We start from the raw sequence: 24,589 nt of genomic DNA, 5'->3' as shown, positions 1-24,589 counted from the left end.
GGGATCACATTGTTTCCTAGTTGCGTTTTAAGGTAACTCATATGGAAAACTAAGTGAACCTTGGTTTCTGGGGGTAATTGGAGCTTGTAGGCTACATTTCCCACTTTTTCCAGCACCTTATAAGGCCCAAAGAAACGAAGCTGTAACTTGTGGTAATTGTGGGGAGCTAGTGATTGAAGTTGGTAAGGTACCAATCTTAAGTACACCATATCTCTTACCTCAAAGTGTCTCTCAGTCCTCTTCTTATATGCCTGCAACTTTATTCTATTTTGAGCCATTTTTAGATTACGCTTGAGCGCACACAACACATTATCCCTTTCTCTGAGTTTTTGCTCCACTGATTCCAACCTTGCAGCGCCAACTTCATAAGGTTGCATAAGTGGTGGTGGGGGGGGGGGGGGAGGGGGTATCCATAGACCAGTTCAAATGGGGTAGTCTTGGTTAAAGTGTGATAAGAGGTGTTAAAGCACCATTCAGCCTAAGGAAGCCACTGAACCCATTTTCGAGGTTGCCTTCCAACAAAGCATCTTAGGTAAGTCTCCTAACATCTATTCATGACCTCAGATTGGCCATCATTCTGAGGATGATATCCAGAGCTCATGCATAGCTTTGTTCCTTGCAATTTGAATAGCTCTTTCCAAAAAAACACTCACAAAAATAGGATCTATATCACTCACAATAGAGCTAGGCAACCCATGCAATTTTAAGACATTGTTAATGAACACTTGGGCAACATTAGTGGTAGTGTAAGGGTGAGAGAGTGCAATGAAATGTACATATTTGGTTAATATATCAACAACCACCATAATAACAGTTTTTCCTTGACAATTAGGCAGTCCTACTATAAGGTCCATACTCACATCATGCCATACTTTCTGTGGAATTGGTAAAGGTTGTAAGAGACCTAGTGTTGAGATGGTTTAAAATTTGTTCCGTTGACACATAGCACATTCACTGATGAAGACTTTGACATTTTTTTTTCAGTCCCTGCTAATAGAAACCTTTCTTGATTTGATGGTAAGTTTTCACCACCCCTTAATGGCTTGCAACTGGTGTGGAGTGATATTCTTCCAGAATCTTGTGTTTCCATTGCGATGAAGGGCTTAAAACCATTATTCTCTTGTAACATAGAAACCCATTGTTAATTGAGTATTTAGCAAGGCTATGAGAAGTGTTGCCCCTAGCAATGCAATTTGAAACTTCTTTGAATTTTTTCTTCACCTATTCATGCTCCAAGGTAGCATCATCAGTGTTTTTCTCCTTACTAACAAGAACTCTTGATAATGCATTTGCCACTAAGTTCTCAGCCCCACTATTGTACTAAATCTCATATCGAATCCTAACAACTTGGAGACCCATTTATGTTGAAATGGTGTATTTGCCCCTTGTCCCATATGATCAGTTTTGATTATAAAATGTCTCCCTTGTAGATAGTGTTGCCACTTATTGATTGCATAGACTATGGCAATGAGCTCATTTTCATAAGTAGAAAAAGCTTGAATCTTGGGACCCAAGGCTTTGCTAGAAAAAGCAACAGGCTTGTTATGTTGCTGCAACGCTGCTCCAATGCCCATATTTGAAGCATTACACTCCAGTGTAAAAGGTTGGGAAAAGTCTAGCAAAGCCAATACATGTGGTGAGGACATGATTGATTTAAGTCTGGTAAAGGCAGTGTTAGCTTCATCATTCCAAAGAAATCCATCCTTCTTGGTAAGGTTATAATGAGGTTGACAAATCCTCCCATAACCAGGTACAAATTTGTGATAGTACCCAATGAGACCAAGGAAACTTCTTAGCTCCTTAACAGTTCTAGGTTAGGGCCACTCTTTGATCACTTGTAGTTTGGAGGGATCAACATCCACTCCTTGCCCAGAAACAATGTGGCCAAGGTATTCAACACTCTCTTAGCCAAAAGAACATTTTGACTTCTTAAGAAATAACTGGTGGTGCCTTAGAATTGAGAAAATCTCCTGCAAGTGACCTTAATGAGCCTCCTATAATGGACTGTAAACCAATATATCATCAAAGAAAACAAGTACAAATTTCCTAAAATGAGGTTTAAACATGTCATTCAAATTTTGGAAGGTGGCAGGGGCATTAGTAAGGCCAAAATGCATCACCAAGAACTCGTAATGACCTTCATAAGTCCTAAAAGCAGTTTTCTCAACATCTTGTGGCTGCATTAGAATCTGGTGGTATCCAGATCTTAAGTCAAGTTTGGAAAAATAAGTGGCATAAAAAATTTCATCCAATAAATAATCAATAAGGGGAATAGGATATTTATCCTTGATTGTCAATGCATTTAACTCTCTGTAATCAATACACATCCTCCACATGCCCTCATTCTTCTTAACCAACAAAACAAGAAAAGAAAATGGACTGTGACTGGGGCGAATAAACCTTACCGTGAGTAGTTCATGCACATCTTTTTTCAATCTCCGACTTTTGCAAGGGTCCATAATGGTAGGGCCTGATATTTGGGATTTTTGCTCCATGACAGAGAGGTATGTGATGGTTTTGAGGCCTTGAGGGTGGAGGTTTAGATGGTAATGCGAAAATGTCCTCAAATGCATATAATAAAGTATGCAAAACCTACAATTGGTGACCGTTGAGATTGCCAGCATCAAGTGGTTGACCCTCCACAAAATATAGAAATAGCCCCAAGTTGGAATTCAAGAGGTCATTATCGATGTGTTGTAAGGATATCTCCTGAATCAATGGAGTGGCAGGTGCATTATGACACAACTTGTAGTGTTGATGATGCTTGGTAAATTCCATAGTAAGGAGTTAGAAGTCCCAAAGTATAGGACTAATTGTAGATAGCTAGTGAACCCAGAGCATAATGTCACAACCCCCTAATAGTAAAGAATACAAGTCAACAACACAGTTATAACCCCCAACATTCAAGTTCATTGCCCTACAACAACCTGAACTTTTAATCTTGCCACCATCAGCTATCGTAACCTCAAAAGGTTTTGTTGGCCGAGCATGATAACCCCATTATTTAAGCAGTTTAGAGTCGATAAAGTTATGAGTACTACCTAAGTCCATGAGAATGGTAACATATTGGCTATGGATAACTCCCTGCACTTTGTGTGGAATGTTCGTTTAATAGTAATGCCATAGAAAACACATTCACTAATTTGCATATGAAGCAATTCAGGATGGAGCTCCTCAATTTTCCCATCAGTGGAACCCTAGACATAGCAATTATAGTCCACATCAGGCATCAACAACTATTTAAGCCCACATTTGTGACCCTGATTCCATTTATCAGGGCAGAACCAACACTCACCTCTTTCTCGTTTTCGTTGAATTTCCTCAGGAAACAATTTCTTGACACCAAAGTTACATGGCTTAGGTGGTGGATGGAGTGCAGGAATGGGTAAAAGTGGAGAATGTTTAGTGGGTTGGAAGGGTTTTGGGGTAAAAGGTTTCAACTCAGTAAGCTTGGTATCAAGCTGCACAACAATTGAAATAGCTTCTTGAACAACCACTGGTTTAACAATTTCACATCAAATTTCAATTCCTTCTTGAGGCCTCCAAAGAAACAACTCTTGAACAACACAAGACCCAAATCACGAGTACAAGTGGCTAAACGATGAAATTCAGTGATATAATCCTTAAAAGTACCTAGCGCAATTTGAAGAGGGATTCATCACTGTCTTCAAATTCTAAAGGTCTAAATTCACGACAGAAGGTCTTCGTGAAATCCTCCCAGTGTGGAGTGAAAGGAAATAATGAGATTTATAGTGGGATTTCTAGTGACTAGCATGCATATACAATTCAAAATTTATATACATAAGCAACGGAAGCATTATCACATACTATCAAAGCTATAGTCATGCAAATCCCCTTCAAGAAACATAAGTTCATATATGATGCATCTAACAAAATATTGAAGAACAAAGTGAAGGTTGAGTTTTATACCTCTTGATCTAGACTTTAGACCAAGAATGGACCACTTCCAAGCTCTTTGTTCTTAGAACTCCTTGAATCTAGCCTCCTTCCTTGACTCATCCACCTTGATAGATTTGGCTCCTTTGATTCTCCTCTAGTCTCCAAAGTAGAATACCTTTAAAGATCCATACCCACTAGTGTAGTGAGATGGATGTTGGAATAACCAAAAAGGAGAAGAGATAATTATCTATATCTCCCTTTGGTGGTCGGCTATGCATGTGTGTAGAAAGAGAGAGAGAGAGAGAGAGAGAGACTTGCTTTTCTCTTGTTGAAAAGTTCACACAAAAAGCCTTAATGAAACCTTTTCATTAAACTCCTTTTATAAATGTCAAAGAAATGAGTCAACCAATTGACTCCTTCTCTCTCTTCTTTCTTTAACAATGGCCGGCCCCTTAGTATGGGTTTGAACTTTGGGCTTTTATCATCTCAAGTCATTCTATGCTTGAATAAAAAGACCCCATGGGTTTGGGCCCAATGAGCCCGAATGAATACGAACTTTTCTTTAAGCCCGAAACGATCTTTTATCGCTTCTATGATTTCTTTAGACTTTCTAATTAATCATAACACTTAATTAATCCAATTAATTAATTCCATCATCCTTTAGTTGTCTCACCACAAGAGTGTATCGGTGTACAATCATTTTAGGTTCTAATTAGCGAGGCAATGAGGTGATTGGTATCAATCCAATTGATTAGTATTTATCCAATCACTTAGTAAATTAAAACTTACTTTTAATTCTCCTTCTTCTTTGATGACTACTTATTTAATCATCTAGAAGAACCCACAAGCCATGAGTGACATCTAACCATATATCATGGCAACTCAAGCTAATGTAGAATTTGGTTGGAAAACCTATTCAATTGGAATTACTATGTAATTCGATCCTTCTCAAGTAGTATTGGAATGCCTTCCATCATTACGCTCGATACTTCGGCCGAAGATTCCCGAATCATATCTTAGAGTATTCTTCCTCTCTTAACGAGGATTAGAGATCCTTTGTTGATCATTAACATGCCTTTGAGAATAAATCACTAACCCCAACAATGCATGGAACACATCCAAGATGAGATGTGGTCACGTCTCATTATCAAATGATCGGCAACATATCCCCAAGACAACTATGATGTCTCAGGTCAAAGGATTACTTACATTATTCTAACCAGTAGAGTTACTTGCTTGACATGTCAGTAGACCTCCATGCAAGTACTCTCGTTTGATTGTGTTCAGTGAACTCATTCCCTTAATGAGCATCTACATACTTGTCTTAGTGTCACTACAAGAATTGCATGAGACTTTCCATCCTTCCATTTGAAGAGGACATAGTATGTACTGGTCTATGTATTGTCAGTGTCCCTCTGACAATCCTATGACCAGGAACCTTTTGGACATTGTGGTTATGTGAAGAAGGTCTCTGCAGTCTAACATCATTAGATTACTTCTTCCATCAATCCATTGTCCATGGATTCACTATTTTGGACGTATATCGTTTATTAAGATAGTCCTAATGAGTGACTTTACATTTTGTTGTATTAGAGTAATCTATACATACGTACATTGTCCTGAAAGGTTTCTTCCAAAGATTGACTTTCAGGGTATATCTCCAACATGGAGTGGAATGGGTGCAATCCATCCAGCGAAACCATTGCAAAACCCCACCCTCTAAGTAAAAATAAGTAGTGAGGACTCGCTGAGTATCAGGGATTTGATAGAAGGCGAAGAACTGCTCAGCTTTATAGATTCAAGCCAACGGGTCATCACCTTCCATAAAACGAGGGAAATCAAGGTAAGGAGACCACTGTAGTTGAAAATTGGAGACCCTAGAAACAAGGATCTGGTTAGGAGGTGGATGAAGATGCTCAATTGCCTGAGGATCGGGGTTGGGAGAGACAACAGAAGCAGAAGGATCGACACCAGGAATGCCTAATTGAAGTTCGTGGCGAAGTTACTTGAAGTAGAGAGGGAGTTTATGATCGAAGGCGTTAAACACAGCCGAATCGATTTTGGAATCAAGGTTGGTCATGAAGGCTTCAAGGGCAGTGACACGGCTATCCATAATAGAGAGTTTGGAATTGGTAGTATGACGGGGCATACAATGGAAGGGAACTAGGATCGAGGAAATGGATGATACAAATGATAGGCTTCAATTCCAGAAACCTATTCAATCTTAACCACAGATACAAGATGCAGCAATAGAGAATGGTGAAATGGAGAAGATGAGTATTTTTTTTTTATTTTGTAAAATTATATTTAATTTCATCATATCGTTGGAATGGGAAGTGGAGCTTTATATAATAGCTCGATACACTAATGTAAGCTGCCGCATAGGCAATAACAACCAACTATTAAAAATAGAACTAGAAAGAAATGAAAATTGCAATGAATCCCCAAACAATGACAATTTTACCCCAAATTATGTTACTTGTGACTAAGGCAATCACAAGATCATAACATGGTTTGGGTTCGAAAGGTTAATGCCAAAATCGCCGCTATCTGGGGACGTTACGGTCAAAATTTGCGTGTTAGTGGAGGCGTGACCAAGACAAAACCTGAGCAGAGGGAGGAACGATGACGAGCTCTAAGATGGAGAGATCGTCGGTGACCAAGATCGGTGTCGTCGAAGCCATCAAAATGAGTACTTAGATAGATTTAATTTTTGGGTTTGAATTTTGGATTTAATTTATGGGTTTATTTTCTAGGTTTAATTTTGAGTTCTGGAGTTATGGGTTTAATTTTGTTTGTTTGTTTTGGGTTTAGTTATGGAGTTATGGACCTTTTGGTTTCATGTCAATTGCAAACCTTGAAATTGGAAACAATGGATTTGGCGTTGCATTTGTTTCTCAATCTAGCGTTGCGTTTGTTCTCCTATTAACAAAAATATTTGGTCTAAAATATTTTAGTCTGAGACTTAGTTCAACATTGCTCCTAACACTTCACTATTTTTAGTCTGCTTAATCTAAGCCAAGCAAGTCCAGCTTTAGATTATGAAGTTAGTTCAGTGCAACAAACTCACCTTACAGTACAAACCTCAACAATCCCCTCAACCATTACATGAAATGACTGACCTCAACAATCCCCTAATCCCCAAATTGAAATTCAAAATCCAAATCGAAACTTTATCACCATTTCAAAATCCCAAAAAGAAACCTAAATAAAATTTGACGAATTAAAGGGGAAAATTCTTACCTTGAAAGAGAGAGAGAGTTATCGAAAGATAGATACGTTATGTGGTGGTGTGTGCGTGATCTAGCTAGGGTTGAGAGAGAGAGAGAGAGAGAGAGAGAGAGAGAGAGAGAGAGACATAAATCGGTCTATTGGGTTAGGGAAGAAGAGAAGACTGAAGAATTGAAAAGAGGAGAGTCGAGAAAGAGAAATGGACTGAGATATTGAAAGGGGAGTTTGAAATAAAGAGATAGGTGTAGAGGTCATTGTCGTGTGATGTGGGTGGTTGGAGTCACAAATTGAGCGGCCAAGTTAGGGGAGGACGAGAGCTCGGGGGTTCGAGGTTCAAAGTTGGGTGGAGGTGTCTAAAGAGACAGAGTGATCTAGGTAACGTGAGGTTGAGAGAGAGAATGGTTCATTTGAATTTTCTGTATTTTTTTTCTTATTTGAATTTTGTTGTAATAATTGTAAGAATAATTGAATGCCCACATGGGAATAGTAGTGAATAGTAGGGAGTTTGTTGTGTGGTACATTTTCAAAAGAGAAAAATCATGGATATTGTTGGATTTGTCATGGGTGTGACTTTCCATTCACTGTAAACCTACGGATGTGGCTTTATAAATAGATCACTCCGTGGGTGATCAACACAGCAACTAAAAGAGAAAATTACTGAAAGCAATAATATTAGTATCCCTCATTTCCTCTTTTATTTGCAATCCTTTTGTGTTAGAGCTACGAAACAAAACAGTGTGATATTTCGCACCCGCTTCATTCATGTCCTTAGCAAAGGTTATCTCTCTAACTTTTGCTTATTTATAACACGTTATCAGCATGAATCTCTAACCCTAAACAATTCACATCGGTGAAAAATGTTTCCTCTAAGGATTTTCCTATTCTTCTTCCTCTGCCTCACCTGCTGGATGTACCCTCGCGAAGAACTGCTAGCACCATGCATGCTTCTAGTTGTCAATATAACAATTACTTATATCTTTGATTTCTTGTTTGGTGTAGCTCGTGATTACTAACCCAATGTTTATTTATTTTTGTTGGGATTGAAGATGGTGCGGTATCATCGCACATCTTAGACTGCATATTTAATTTTACTGAAATTTTAGGGGGTGCGATATAATCACCCACCTTGCTCTGCATATTTAAATTTTCATGCTGCTTGAGTGGTGCGAAATTGCCCATCTTATGCTATATTGTTTCAATGAGAGTGGTGCGGCACAATTGCCCTCCTCATTAATCATGTAAATCTTGAGTTTGAAGTTTCGAGTGCTTATTATTTTGGCCTGAAGATCAAAATGAAAAATTTGTAAGAATAAGAAGTTTTAACACTATACTCCTTCATAACACATATTATTGCAAGTTCTTACACATCTCATTTTTCTTTCAGAAAAGAAAATGGCGAACTTGGCAAAACTTGATTTTGTTGCCCTGGATATTACTGGGAAGAACTACCTTACCTGGGTAGTGGATGCCAAGATCCATCTGGAGGCAGGGAATCGTGGAGAAACCATCAAGGAGGAGAACAATGCATCATCTCAAGATCTGGCAAAGACCATGAACTTTATCCGTCGCCACCTCAATCACCAGAAAACGATGATTCTTCCAAGGACTCGTTATGAGTGGACTCACCTAAGGATCCAGGATTTCAAGACGGTGACTGAGTACAATTCTGTAATGTTCAGAATCAGCTCCTAGATGAAGCTATGTGGGGAAACCATCACCAATAAAGAGCGGGGCTTCACTAAATACCACCAGTTGATATATGTGCTCTTTGTAGCTGAACAAAACAATGAGCTTCTGATGAGGAATCATTAGTCCTGGCCTAATGGATCGGCACCATTCCCAGAAGTGAATGCTGCTTCACTTGAAGTAAATATCACATCCTTTCGTGGCAATAATTACAAACGGGGACGTGGCCAAAAGCGAGGCCGGTGGAACGGGAAAGGCAAGAACCATGGTGTCCAGTTTCACAAATAGGTTCTAAGGCATAATTCAGGCCCGAGCTTTAAGAACGCAAATCACTAGAAAGCCAAAGCTCATATGAATAACACTCGTAGAAATCCTAAAGGAGTTTTCCATAGGTGTGGTGGCAATGAACACTTGGTGTATACATGTTGTACCCCAAAACATCTGGTGGATCTATATCAAGTCTCCCTCAAAGAGAAGGGTGTTGAAACCAATTTTATCGACCAGGCTAAACCAATGGATATACCTGATCCAGTATTCCATTTATCAAGGCAATTGAACAACCTACCTGGATGTGTCAGACTTCATTGTGGAAAGAGGGAATGAAGTGTATCGGTCCGATTGAATCATTTCTGTTTGATGTACTCTTGTTATCTGAATTTGTAGTTTAATGCTCGCATTTCAATTCAACAACAATGGCATTCCAATTTCCTTTTATTATGTATAAACTATTTTTTAACTGTGATTTCCTTACTTAGAGAGCATGGATAAAAATTATGGTTGTTCTCAAAACAAGAGCAATGATGGAGATATTTATCTTGCAAACAGCGCAACCACGCATACAATACTTCGAGATCGAAAATATTTCTCAAGCTTGATACTTACAAAAGTAAAGGTACCAACAATATCAAGCTAATCAAATGTAATTGAAGGCTCAGGAAAAGCCCAGATCATGTTACCAAATGGAACGATATTGTCCATAAAAAATGCGTAATCTACTCGAATTTTTTTGAGTTTTAAAGACATACGTTTAAATGGATACTACATTGAAATGAAAAGTGCAGAAAATGTGGAATATCTATGCATTACCTCCAATGATACCCAGAAGCGTATATTGGAGAAGTTGTGTAGTTTATTGAGTGGATTGTATTATATGTTGATGCACAAAACCGAAGGGGTCTTGGAACAACGTAAATCCGACAGTGAATCTGCAAGAAATGTAAATAACACAAGATGTATCATGGTTCACCTTAAGGTTTAGCTTACATCCACACTAATATTGTATTTCTCTGAGAGTATTGTGAAGGAGAGGGAACTCTGAATGAGAGTCAAAGCTTTGAGAGGATGAGGGGTTAGGCATAAGTATTGTGATAGGAGCATATTTATTCGCCTTAGTTAGCTAGTTCTTGTGCATTAAAGTTGTTTTTCCTTAGTTAAGTTAGTCTTTTAAGCCATTTTCGTGTGTTTTCAGGGTTTAAAGGCAAAGTATGCAAAAAGATGTATTTTGGAGCCTTTTGAAGCAAAATTGAGCTTGGAATGGATATCACATGCTTGGAGAAAAAGGAATGGACGAAATTGAAGACTTAAAGATGTTAGGATTCCTACTTGAACAAGGTTTCCTAGTTGAAGTAGGAAAGTTCCTAATTGAAGATGGAATCCTAATCAACAAAGGATTCCTACTTGAAGAAGGATTCCTAGTTGAAGTTGGATTCCTAGAAGAATGAAGATTCCTACTCAAACAAGGTTTCTTACTTGAAGTAGGAAAGTTAAACCTAAGTAGCCTTAAGTTCCAGCAACAAAGAAGTAATCCAAGTCAAAGAAGGAAAAGGAATCCAAGAAGAAGAAGGATTGACCAAGACAAGCTTTCCTAATCCTAATGCATAAAGGTTTCAGCTACAAAGAGGAGTCCCAAACATTTTAGGACACCTTAATCCTTGTTCTAGAAGGATGCCGCACCTTTATCTTCACCATTGGAACCTTGCCGCACATATCCCCTTCTAGAAACCCTTTTTCCTTGCCTTGCAAGGCATTCTAGAAGCCTTATCCCTTCTTTCCTTATCTGCGGCACCTTTTGGACTTTTTCCCTTTGAATTCTGATTGTTTAAGCTCTTTTCCTTGTGGATTTGGGTTCTAGAAGTCCTAATCTGATTTCCCTAGGGTTTTAGGTGCCTATATATATATATATATATATATATATATATATATCTATTTTCAGCCTTTGCCGCAGGTATCACCCCCCATATACATCATTCACGCCAGAAACTCTTCTTCCATTCTCTGCCGCAGCCATCACCACCAATCTTCCATATTTCCTGACCCTAAACACATCTTGCCGCACCTCTCATCCATCCTAAACACTACCATACCATCTCCCATCCATTTTTCCATATACATAACCCCTAAAACCTGTGCCCAAACCTTGTGCCGCAACAAAGAGGGAGGAGGAAAGTTCGTGGACGTGCTTGCTATTCAAGTTGGATCGTTGGAGCGTCTAGGTGTTTTCTTTCTTTTGTTTTCAATGTCTAAATTTGTTTATTTTTGCTTTGTGAGTATGAGGAACTAAACCCCCCCTTAGCTAGGGGGAATTCGAAACCATGTTCATGCTTGCAATATGATTTGATTACTTATAGTTGTGTTTCATAAGTTGTGAATTCAATTTACTTATCTGTATGAATTAAAACTTATTTGTGTGTGTTGGTTGATAGTGCATGCTTAATTTCCATGCATAAATCTGATGCTAGGATATAAGGGAGTTTCACTTAATCGTTATGAACTTATATTCACGAGTAGTAAAGGTCGCTAATCACAATCGCGTTAAGTAAATTCTTGGCATAAGTTTCATGCAATTCATAGTAACAAGTGCCTCGTCAATGCTTATAATTTTCATATAACTTAATGATCTTTGCTTGTATCTCTATTATGCAATTCATGTGGGGAACTTGTGGGGAATACTTTGGGTTGTCGTATGCAATCATCCAATTCAATAACTTTAGGAAAATCTGAGGGTTAATTAGTGCAATTCACGGTTAATTTGGGGCGTTGGGAATTCATGGTTTATTGAAAAGCAATTGGAAATCGTTTTGTATGCAAGTGTGACATGTGTGGAGAAGAGCTTCCTAGCTAGCCTTTTATCCATTCACTTTACTCAAATTGGTCCAGATTTCATTAGTTCTTTACTTTGCTTGTTTTGTTTTCAAATTCGTCAAAATCAAACCCCCCCTTTTCTTTGTTGAGTCATATTAGTTAAAAAGTGATTTTGTTTGTGTTTTTAAGTGTTTTGAACCTATTTTTGTCCAAATTCATTCTAAGTGGCAGATTTGAGTCTTTTAGCTTGTTTTGTGCTGTTTGAGTCTTTTGAGTTGTTTTAGTGTTTTATAGTTTAGTTTTGCATTCTTTGAGTCTAGCTTAGTGTTTTAAACTTTGTTTTACGTTTTTGATTCAGTTTTAAGTGTTTTAGCAATCCCTCCTAATCTCCAGCCTAGAACGATCCTTACTTACATTATTTACTACAATTGATAAAAAGAGGGTTTAATTTGTGTGCTTATATATTTCGCATCAAATTTTTGGCGCCAAGTCTTTAGTCAAGAGAGTCTTTTGGCTGGAAACTTGAAATTCAGTCCATGTGTGGGCCGAAGTAAATAGATGTCATCTTGAACTAATGCTCAGTATGCGGCGGTGCCCAATCTGAAATGGTGCTCAATTAGAAGTAGCACATGTTGCGAGGTTGCGAGTTTTCTGGCTTATGTTGCCTTGGTTGGCTCGGTTTGTGGCATTGAAGGTGAGGGGGTCCCTTTTATAGAATAAGGGTTCGCTCCTCAATACATAAATGATGGGTTAGAGTTGATGCTCGCAGCGATGCAGTTGCTCAGTAGGCGGCAATGCTCTCTAATGGTGGTGAGGGAGTCCCTTTTATAGAATAAGGGCTCGCTCCTCAATACATAAGTGATGGGTTAGGAGTGATGCTCACGACGAGGCGGTTGCTCAGCTGGCGGTGTTGCTCTCTAATGAAGGTGAGGGAGTCCCTATTATAGAATAAGGGCTCGTTCCTCAATGCATAAGTGATGGGCTAAGGCCCCCAAGTATTTTTTATGAGGCCCAATATATGGTACATAATGTAGTCCCCCAAGTCTTCGATCAATAGAATCTGTTGGCTGGAGACTTCAAATTGAATCTATGTATGGGCCGAAGTGGCGGTTGTTCGGAGGCGGTATTTGTATACCCTGCACTGAAGCTTTGTAGGTGAAGCTTTGCAAGTGAAGCTTTGAAGCTTGAGCTCTGTAAATGAAGCTTTTAAAGCTAGAGCTTTTGTAAATGAAGATTTTGAAGCTGGAGCTCTGTAAATGAAGCTTTTGAAGCTAGAGCTCTGTAAATGAAGCTTTTGAAGCTGATTGACATGAGTGATGCTCATGAATGTTTATGTTGATTGATATGAGTGATGCTCATGAATGTTGACATAAGTGATGCTCATGAATGTTTATGTATGATTGATATGAGTAATGTTCATGAATGTTTATGTATGATTGATATGAGTAATGCTCATGTATAATTTGAAGTACTGGGCATACTTTTGATCACTTGGTTGATGATAATAGCGGCAGACTGCTGAATAATTTTGGAGTACTGGGTGTACTTTTGATCACCTGGTTGGCGATAATAGTGGCTGGGTGCCAAATAATTTTTTTGTAGTACTGTGCGTACTTTTGGTCACTTGGTTGGTGCTATTTTAGGCTTATGGGCCTTTGCCCTCCCCACAACATTCCAGCCCATTTAATTTTGGGCTTGCCTTTTTTTTTTTACCCTCTGATGGGGTTTATACAGATGTCTCCGAAAGATAAGAAAAATAATTTACATCATTCAGAAATAAACCCGACCTTTTGCTCAGTGGGTCACACCCATAAGTCCATTTTCTGCATGCCCTCACCATTGCAATTATGTCAGCTTTTTTTATCTTCTTTTGCTTTCTGCTTTTGCTTTTGTTTCCCACTGTGTCGTCCTCTCTGTCTCTGTCTCTGCGCTGCTGTCCATTTATAAAACGCATCTTTGGAGGTCATCACTCATGAGCTCCGCGACCACTTTCTTTGGAGGTCATCAACCCACATGTGCTTGCATGCACCTGATCCATTTAATCACATATAATTAATGGAAAGCATCGCCGGGCAAAAGCAAAAGCATACCAATATCAGTTTCCCTTTTTCTTTTTCTTTTTCTTTTGCGTTGTCCGCCATGTGAGCACATGACCCCTCCATGACTGCACCACTTTTTCTTTACACAGTTTTCAAAAGCAGCTGGATGATTAAAGGAAGCCATATCTAATCTGTTATGTCCATGTGTACGGCGAAGCTGAGGAATCAAAGGGCCCAGTAGATGATGGCAGCGGTGACCATGAGGCCAGGGTAGAGGGTGCCGCCGATGATCCGACCCAAGGGGTACCAACTCTCGAAGTCGAACCAGTTCCAGAATTCGTAGAAGCCCTTCTCGGTGAGGTAGAGGGTAGTACGGTAATTGAAATAGGGATCGAACTCGTGGATCATGGACTCGTAGCGGAGGATGCCGAAAAGGCGGGTGATGACGACGATAACGTAGACCAAGCAGAGGATGGAGACGCGAATCAGGAGCTCCTGCTGCTTGGTCTTCAGTTTTAGGGTTTTGAACGAGAAGTTGCCGAGGAAACCTGACATGGATATGGCTAGGGGCGAAGATGGCGACGGAGGCCGGTTTTGGTGGTGGCTGTGTCGTTGAGGGGCTCATTTTTTCCGACCATGACTTTTGTGTTTCGATTGAGAAAGAAATGAACTGGAGCGAACTGAATTTCAGGGGTTTTCACTTTTCAGTTGCATTTCACTTGTACACTTCAGAGTGGTAGGAGTGACATTTTAGGGAAGACACGAGCACGAAAGACAAGGATCAGGAAGGAGATCTGCTCACGCGATTACGTGTGCGATCACAAGCACGAAAGATAAGGATCAAGGATCAGGAAAGGGATCTGCTCCTACGATTACGACCCGAGAGGACTGGAGGTCGTCGATCCGACCCAAGAGGACCTTGGTTGACTCGGAGCTTCCCCTAACAGCACAGGCCAAGACTCGGTGATTAGAGAGCACAGTCAATGCAAAGACTTATTCCTTGAGAGTCTGAACCCACTGAAGGTGTTTGGCAAGGACATTATGTCCATGATTCTGGACAACCTCGACGCACGCAGTGGCGTGTTCTCTCTCCTCGTCTCGCATGCATGGCACGGCGTCGCTTCCAGTGACCACCTTCGGAGTTCCAAACTTTTTCGTCCTATCTGTCGTTGCTGCTTCATCTTCTGGGTCTCTTTCTTTCTTTCTATTGTTGTACTTGTTTTTTTTTTTTTTGTTGCTTTTCTTGCAACCTTTCATCCATTCTCACTCCTCGTGCCCATTTGAAAAGATTCGAACTTTCAATCGAGAATGCTTGAAGGATTTTTTATGTACTCTCTCTTCTGGAGATTCTTCTGATGAGAGAGAAAGTGAGAGCTTTGGTTTGAAGGTTGTGAAACAAACTAGACAGAGAGAGGGATTTTTCAGAGAGGGGCCAGTGTCCCTTGGGTTTTGTAGTGACTTTGGTTCCTGGGTTTCTGTAGATTCACGGTGGAGGTATGAAAAATTGAGAAATAACCGACTTAGCTTTTCGTGTCGATTCCCACAGACAGCGCCAAATGTTGATGCATAAAACCGGAGGGGTCTTGGAACAACGTAAATCCGACCGTGAATCTGCAAGAAATGTAAATAACACAAGATGTATCGTGGTCCACCCCAAGGTTTGGGCTACGTCCACACTGATATTGTATTTCTCTAAGAGTATTATGAAGGAGAGGGAGCTCTGAATGAGAGTCAGAGCTTTGAGAGGATGATGGGTTAAGCCTAAGAATTAGCCTCTCCCAATTGTGAGGGTGATGAGTTCTTTTATAGAATAAGGGCTCCTCATTTATTACATATTTGCCCCTTTCTTTATTACATAATTACATTTAAGTCCTCCAAGTATTTGTAAGAGATCTAAATACGGAGGCCCTAAGTATGGTATAAACATTATACATACATAAAAACAATTGAAGCACATACTGTCATGAACCAGAAGTTCATTGATTCAAAAATTTATCTGCTTTGGCATGACCGTTTGGGTCATCCAGGATCCACCATGATGCGTATGATCATTACCAACTCTAATTTACATCCATTATTAAGCAAACATATTGCTATCCTAAATGATAACCCTTGCAATGCTTGTTTTCAAGGAAAATTGATAATTAGACCATCACAACTAAAGATTGATGTTGAATCCCCATCATTTTTGCAAAGAATTCAAGGGGATATTTGTGGGCCTATTCAACCACCTTGTAGAGTATTTCAATATTTTATGGTTTTGGTTTATGCATTTACCCGACGATCACATATTTGTCTATTGTCTACATGAAATGTAGCTTTTGCAAGACTTCTTGCTCAGATAATTAAGTTGCGAGCACAGTTCCCAGATCACCCCATTAAGTCAATCCGACTTTATAACGCTGGTGAATTTAATTCTCAAACCTTTGAGGATTACTGCATAACACTGGGCATTGATGTTGAACATCTTGTTCCTCATGTCCATACTCAAAATGGTCTAGCAGACTAGGAATTTATGTGGGTTTTGATTCACCATCTATCATTACATATTTGGAACCCTTAACAGGTGATATGTAATGCCCCAGAAATTCTATCTGGAAATTATTCACGGTGATAGGCCCAAATATGTCGTAATTAATCTTTATGTTAATAACATACTAACATTTCTCTCTCTTGGACAATTTTGCAATAATCTTTAATCTCGTTTATTTTATGGTTGCATCTAACTTCTTGTTAGATTGCCTACGTACCATTCGGAGGGATCAAGCCAATCGTAGTTCACAAATTCAATTTCTAATTCATATTCTAAATTTTTCAAGTGACTAACAATCACTAAACTAGGCTCAAACAAATGAATCACACCAAATGCCTAACAAATATGGATTCAAATTATCCAAATTAACTTAAAAGGGTAGCATCGGCCTCTAGCCATGCACCACCGCAAGTGGCGGTCGGCCACCCCGACTCGTCGGAAAATTCAACTATTTCCAAAAATTACCAAATTTCACAGAAATGTAGATCTCGTTGAGTGGAGCAATTTTCATACCTGTTTCTAAGGCCCATCAAAAACCCTAGAAATGGGTGGATTCGATCCGTCACCTCCAGTGCTCCACCGCCCTTACAGTTGTTTGGGTTTTGTTTCTAGGCTCAAGAGGATGCTATAGGTGGTGGTGATCAAAGGAATTTGTTTCAAATTTGATGGATCAACATCTAAGAACCCGCGCACCCATCGGGTGCGGTTTACATAATTTTAAGGCCAATTTTCATCTATTTTAGGGTGTAATAGGTAGAGGGAAGGTCATGGAGTGTTTCTCAGGTGGTTGGTCGGCTTAAATCGCCAAAATTTGGTCAGAGAAACCAACGGGTTCCATTGTTTCTGACCGGGTTGGGTCATAAAGGGGTTCGGGTCGAGGATCCCTCGCTTCCCCTTTCTCTCCTTTCCCCTCCGTTCCTTTTTTTATTTATTGGGCAACTCCCCCCCTCATTTCTCTTCTCTCTTTTTCATCTCAGCTGTCCATCATTCTCCTTTCTCTTCTTTTCCTTTCATCCTAACCACACACGCGGCACACCTTATTGCTCCAAAAAATCTGGAGCCTTCTAAATGAGACCAAAATTTAAAAAATGTCCCTAACTTTAAACGTTAATAACTCTTTTGTTATAACTTCGTTTCATGAACGGCTTTCGCCTACACACTTGTGAGGTCGAGCTCTATCCAAATATATCAATAAATACGATAAAATATATGAGGATAAAATACGTCCTCGTATAATTACGTTAAGTCAACTAGGGCATTTTCGTTCTTTTCACTTATCGATAAATTTTTTTATGATGTAAATTATAATAATTTTCGGAAACAAAACTTTAAAATTTCTCAATTCAATTTTCATAACCATAAATCGATTTATTTTCGATTTACTCCACATATTCATATATTTTAAATTTTTAGGGCATTACATGATATGTTTACAGCTAGTTTTGTTGATTGTCACTTTGATGAGATAGTCTTCCTGCCGCTAGGGGGAGAAAAGACCGTTCCAGAAAAACGTCAAGAGCAGACATGGGTTGTACCTACCTTATCTCATTTTGATCCATGAAGCACTCAATGTGAAAGTGAAATGAAAAGGATCGTCCATCTTCAAAGTATTGCTAATCAAATGCTAGATGCATTTAATGATGCTTCGAAAGTGACAAAATCACATATACCAACTGTAAATGTGCCTGCAAGAATTAATGTCTCTATTAGACAAAATAAAGTGGCAGCGAATGATTCATCCAGTGCATGCCAGAAGCGTGGTAGACCCCCAGGTTTAAAAGATTCAGCCCCTCAAAAGAGAAAGATGATGGCACAGCTAAATCGAAATGAAATCATTCAGGAAAAGAAAATGAATGACAAATCCACAATTCATGATTCTGAACTTTCAAAAAAAGAAAATGTCTTTGATGAGACACATGTCCCTGAAGAGACAGAACTACATGAAAGCAAAGAAATCTCCATAAATTATGCATGTACTAACGAATTCTGGGATCGAAATGAAATAATCATCGACGGCATGTTCGCATTCGCAGTAGCCAGTGAAATCATATTAAGCGATGATATTGAGCCCCACTCTGTTAATGAATGCAAACAGAGACAAGATTGGCCTAAGTGGAAAGATGCAATCCAGGCAGAATTAAATTCCTTGGAAAGGCGAAGTGTTTTTGGACCAGTAGTCCAAACCCTGCCTGGTGTAAACCCCGTGGGTTACAAATGGGTATTCACAAGAAAATGCAATGAGAAAAACGAGATTGCAAGATATAAAGTACGACTCGTTGCACAAGGTTTTTCACAAAGACCTGGAATTGATTATGGAGAGACATACTCTCCTGTAATGGACGCAATTACGTTTCGTTACTTAATAACTTTAGTGGTTTTAGAAAAACTTGAGATGTGACTTATGGATGTCATCACCGCGTATCTATATGGAGAATCAGATACTGACATATATATGAAAGTTCCAAAAAGACTTAAGTTACCTGATACGACTAATAAACCATGAGGTATGCTTTCAATCAAATTAAGGCAATCATTATATGGACTGAAGCAATCTGGACGAATATGGTATAATCGTCTCAGAGAGTATTTGATCAAAGAAGGATATACCAATAATATCATTTGCCTTTGTGTGTTCATTAAGAAATCAAATTCTGGATTTGCTATTGTGGCAATATATGTCGATGATATGAACCTAGTTGGAACCCCCGAAGAGCTTAATAAAATTGCTGAATATCTGAATAGCGAATTTGAAATGAAAGACCTTGGGAAAACAAAATATTGTCTCGGCTTGCAGATCGATCATTGTGCTAATTGAATTTTGGTCCATCAATCAGCTTACATTGAAAAAATCCTGAAGCGATTTGGCATGGACAAGGCATATCCACTTAGCACGCCAATGGTTGTTCGTTCTTTGGACATTAAGAAAGATCCATTCCGTCCAAAAGAAGATGATGGTCCTTGATCCAATAGTACCATATTTGAGTGCAATAGGTACTTTATTGTATTTAGCACAATGTACTAGACCAGATATAGTTTTTTTAGTCAACTTGTTAGCAAGGTATAACTCTGCTCCAACAATTCGCCATTGGAAGGGAGTCAAAGATGTATTGCGATACCTTCATGGGACAACATACATGGGTCTCTTCTACTCAGACAAATCCACAAATGACCAGATCCTTATTGGATATACAAATGCTAGTTTTCTCTTTGATTCGCATAAAGCCCACTCACAAACTGGATATGTGTTCACTAATGGAGATACAACAATTTCATGGCGCTCAACAAAGTAAACATTAGTTGCTACATCTTCCAATTACTCGGAAATACTTGCTTTACATGAAGCAAGTCGTGAATGTTCTTGGTTAAGATCAATGATCCATCATATTCGAAATTCATGTGGTCTACCTTCAAAGACATACACCACAACTGTCATCCATGAAGATAATGCAGCCCGTGTTGCCCAAATGAAGGATCCATGAAGGGCGATAAGACTAAACACATATCTCTAAAGTTTTTCAATGCACATAAACTTCAGGGTAAAGTTATTGAAGTCAGATAAATCCATTCTAATGAAAATTTGGCAGACCTGTTCACCAAGTATCTACCAAAGTGCACGTTTCAAAAGCTAGTGCAGGGAATCGGATTACGTCGGCTTACCAATCAACTGAATTTGAAGAATGCAGAATCAAAGGGAGATACAATTCAGGGGGAGCATCTATGATACATGTATGTTGTACTCTTTTTCCTTCGATTAGGATTTTTCCCACTGGGTTTTTCCTATCAAGGTTTTAATGAGGCAACATAAGCATGCTTAACACTATATCAACAATCCTGGTAAAGTTGTACTCTTTTTCCTTCGCTATGATTTTTTCCCATTGGGTTTTTCCAAGCAAGGTTTCAATGAGGCAACTGATGTTGATATATGGGGATTCAATGGGGAGTGTTGTAAAAATTGTAAGAATAATTGAATGCCCACATGGGAATAATAGTGAATAGAATGGAGTTTGTTGTGTGGTACTTTTTCAAAAGAGAAAAATCAAGGATGTTGTTGGATTTGTCACGGGTGTGACTTTCCATTCACTGTAAACCTACTGATGTGGCTCTATAAATAGATCACTCCGTGGGTGATCAACACAGCAACTAAAAGAGAAAATTACTGAATATCAGTATCCCTCCCCTCCTCTTTTGTCTGCAATCCTTTTATGTTAGAGTTATGAAACAAAACAGCGTGGTATTTCGCACCCGTTTCGTTCAGGTCTTTAGCAAAGGTTATCTCTCTAATTTTTGCCTATTTATAACAAATTTTCATTTATTATAACGATTAGGAGATGGAAGTTCAAATCAAAATACTATAGTCCTTGTCCATTTTTATCATCTTCTCCACCTCACAAGAACCAGCTCGATCCCAAAATTAAAGCAATCCAAGTGGTTCCATTTGGTCCATCAAAACCAACCTCCAGATGGATTTGGCGGTGAAAATGTGAATTTCGATCCACTTATAGCACTAAATCACGTTCTGTTACATTTCCAAGTTCATTTTTCTTCTCAGAACTTATGCTCCACGGGATGGATGGAACAACGACCATCCCTTTAACTTAGGCCGGAGTGTAAGCATAATGCATACACTCTGGCCTCAGGCAATCGGTACTGACTTTTGAATTCCATAGTCCGAATTAATATACAGTTTGAATTTGTTAATATCACACCCTAACTTAGATGGTCATACTAGGATTATGGCAATATTCTAATAAACTACTCTAATTTACCTATCCAACTGGCCTAACCCACATCTGCTTGATATATAAGTAATTGGGACAGACAGGTACGCGAATAAATAGGTACATAGATCACCAACTAACCTAAACAGGATGAACTAAAGAGAGAATCCCAAAATTAAACGAATCAACCTTTCGAAAGTAAATATCAAACACATGGATTAGCCTACTCAAATTTGTAAGAATATTCAAACAATACACAAGCTTGTGCCTTGTTCAAATTTTGGCCCCACACTCCATGAGTTAAGACTAATTGTACTACACTTAAACATGTAAATAATTATAGCTAAAATACGTTGATTTTGCCATCCGACAATTATACAAGCTAGAAAATGCAAACAGAACGACTCAGATACCCCGTTTTATTTTGAATAACAAACTGCCAAGAATTAAGCGAGAACAGATGAAGAATCGGAGGACGATTATCTTCACTGCTGTGGCTCAGCCTGAGGCTTGGGTGCTTCTTTAATCTCATCTGTTCCGTCATCCTATAACGCATGCAGCCAAATGACTCATAAACAATCACCATTAAAATAAATAAATGAAGTGCATAAGCATCCATCTGTAGCTGTAGACAGTTTGATAGATAGGGACAAACCTGCATATCTGAAGTCCACAATGTGAGATTATCACGAAGAAGTTGCATTATCAGAGTGCTATCCTTGTATGAATCCTCTCCCAGTGTATCCAGCTCTGCAATGGCTTCATCAAAAGCCTAGTTGAAACAGCGACAAAAACAAGAAAATAATTAGGAACCATGTGATAAATAATTAAATATACAGGACAGAATATATAACCAATAGTTCCACAAGAAAAACATATATGATCGATAAAATGTTGAACATGTAAAGTCAATAAAGAAGCATAATAACTCTGAGGCAATAAAGATGAATAATAAAAAAAATGGCATAAAAATCAAGCAGTCCTAAATCCTTTTTATCTATCCATGAGCATGAGGTTTCAAGCATTACTTACTGTACAACAAACATTAAGAACATAATCCGATTAATTGTAAGCATGCTGGTATGAGTTTAATAACCTATTTCTACCGGAATATGATCTTAAACTTCAGAGATTTTTTACTAAATTACAAAATTACACTGTCAATCTTTAAAGTTTACCCTAATATTGTATTTCACTCAGCATCACAAGTTTGTCTGCAACTATAAAAGATGTGAAGCCAAACGATATATAATTCTGAGTTTGTTGAGTGCATGCAAGAATATAGAGCGGCAAACTTTTGAGCTCTGAGAAGGAAAGATTGTGACTTATCCATTGCGCCAGATATTTACTTTTTTGAAAGAACAAGGCCAAGTTTCATTTTGTGCCAAATATCTAATACAACCATAATTGATTGGGGGATATATAAATATACCAAGTGGGTCAAACAAATCACTAAGTAGTAGGATTATGGGCATTTCGTAGTAAATATCCTCACCTGCTTTGCAAGGCTGCAAGCCCGGTCAGGAGAATTTAGAATCTCGTAGTAAAACACAGAGAAGTTCAAAGCCAATCCTAAACGGATGGGATGAGTTGGAGCCAACTCAGAGGTTGCAATATCCTGGGAACAGAGTATTAGAACAAACACAGGAAGTATCATATCAACAAATGACAAGAATCAATTAAAAATGTGTAACCTCAAAGCATGAATATCACAAAAACATATATCTCAAATTGTAAACAAGAATTATGTAATTCAAAATTAACAGGAAGAAACAGATTTCTACAGTCAGCCATAGTTAATACCATTTCAAACTATCACTAAATATTCCATATTCCCAATATGTCATACACGTAATCATATAAGAACATATGCCAGCAAGCATATTACATGTAATCATGAAAAGAACCATGATCAGATTGACAGCGAATAACCATTACCAAATATAAACTGTATTCTGTATATAGAACAAATAATCAATGACAAATCATGGACATCCAAAGATTCCAGAAATGATCTTCCTCAACCATAACAGAAATTGAATCAAACCTGCACTGGCATGCAAGCGGTAATCAAATCATCAATTAAATCAAGCCTCAAGAACCCATTTTTCTATTGCTAATGTCCACCCAAACAATAAAAGGATGAAAATTCGAACCAGGCATTCACAGGTACAAATCAAACAAACGCTTGCATGCATCTACAAACAAATACAGGATCACAAATATTGCAGATCATTTCTAAATCCATAAATCCCTAAACAAAATTCACCAAATCTCGAAATCCAATAAGAACCATTCAACCAATGCATATCAGATCCACAACAATATCCAAATACAAAAAGTACCCACAATGAAAAACTTTCCAATCAAATAAACCCACAAACCGAAATCAAATGAAATCGAAACAAATCCAAACCTGCGCTGCCTTATAGGCATTGAGGGTGTTCTCAGCCGCCTCTTTACGCTCATCCCCAGTTTTGAACTCAGCCAAATACCTATGGTAATCCCCTTTCATCTTCAGATAAAACACCTTGGACTCTCCGACTTTCGCAGACGGAACGAGCTTCGATTCGAGAACCTTCAGGATCCCACCGCAGATGTTGGAGAGCTCGTTCTCGATCCGAGCTCTGTACTCCTTGATGGTGGCGACGTGGTCGGTGTTGCCGCGGCTCTCCTCCTTCTGCTCGATGGAGGAGACGATACGCCAGGAGGCACGGCGGGCGCCGATGACGTTCTTGTAGGCGACGGAGAGGAGGTTGCGCTCTTCGACGGTGGGCTCCTCGCCTTCGGGGAGGGAGGAGACGACCTTCTCCATGAACTCGACCATCTCCTCGTAGCGCTCGGCTTGCTCGGCGAGCTTGGCGACGTAGACGTTTTCTTCGCGTGGGGATGAGGCCGCCATTGGGATGGATTGGAAATCGGTATCAGGGAAATTGGGGATTGACTGAAATTGGGATTTGGGGATTTCAAATGAAAGAGTAAGAGAGAGGGAAGGGAAGGGCAGACGAGGCACGATATATATATATATATATTCTTTTTGGGTAAAATGCAGTTTAATCCCTGAACTATTATACTGTTGAAGTTGATCGTTAAATTATTTTTTGGTAAATTAACCTTTTAAACTATTTAAAATCAACTAATTAACCTCCTACCGTTAGATTCCGTCCATCATTCCATCAAATTCAAGGACAAATTAATCATTTCATTATCAATTCTTACTTGTCAATGATAATCACCAATAAATTTATGACACATGAATACAAAATAATATGTAAAACATATAGCATAATCATAAAACATAAAAAAAACCAAAACATTTACATAAGGACCATTTCATATTATCATTACACATTATTTTGTGTCCATATATCATAAATTTATTGGTAGTTATAATTGACAAA

General features: G+C 38.8%; 1 protein-coding gene across 1 annotated transcript; it reads right to left on the bottom strand.

Annotated features, from left to right (window-relative positions):
• Positions 1-21,378: 21,378 nt before the first annotated feature.
• On the bottom strand, positions 21,379-24,205 carry LOC126587751 (14-3-3-like protein 16R). Its single transcript, XM_050252826.1, has 4 exons — positions 23,605-24,205; positions 22,684-22,806; positions 21,844-21,960; positions 21,379-21,733 (listed from the first exon to the last, which is right to left on the bottom strand). Exons 1-4 carry the CDS (start codon positions 24,088-24,090, stop codon positions 21,674-21,676), a joined length of 786 nt encoding a protein of 261 aa, XP_050108783.1. The 5' UTR covers positions 24,091-24,205; the 3' UTR covers positions 21,379-21,673.
• Between the last annotated feature and the right edge of the window lie 384 nt (positions 24,206-24,589).

This window comes from Malus sylvestris, chromosome 10 (assembly GCF_916048215.2).
Source record: "Malus sylvestris chromosome 10, drMalSylv7.2, whole genome shotgun sequence".
Lineage (NCBI taxonomy): Eukaryota > Viridiplantae > Streptophyta > Magnoliopsida > Rosales > Rosaceae > Malus > Malus sylvestris.
Note: the sequence above shows the minus strand (reverse complement) of the source record. Positions and strands in the feature narration are given on the sequence as shown.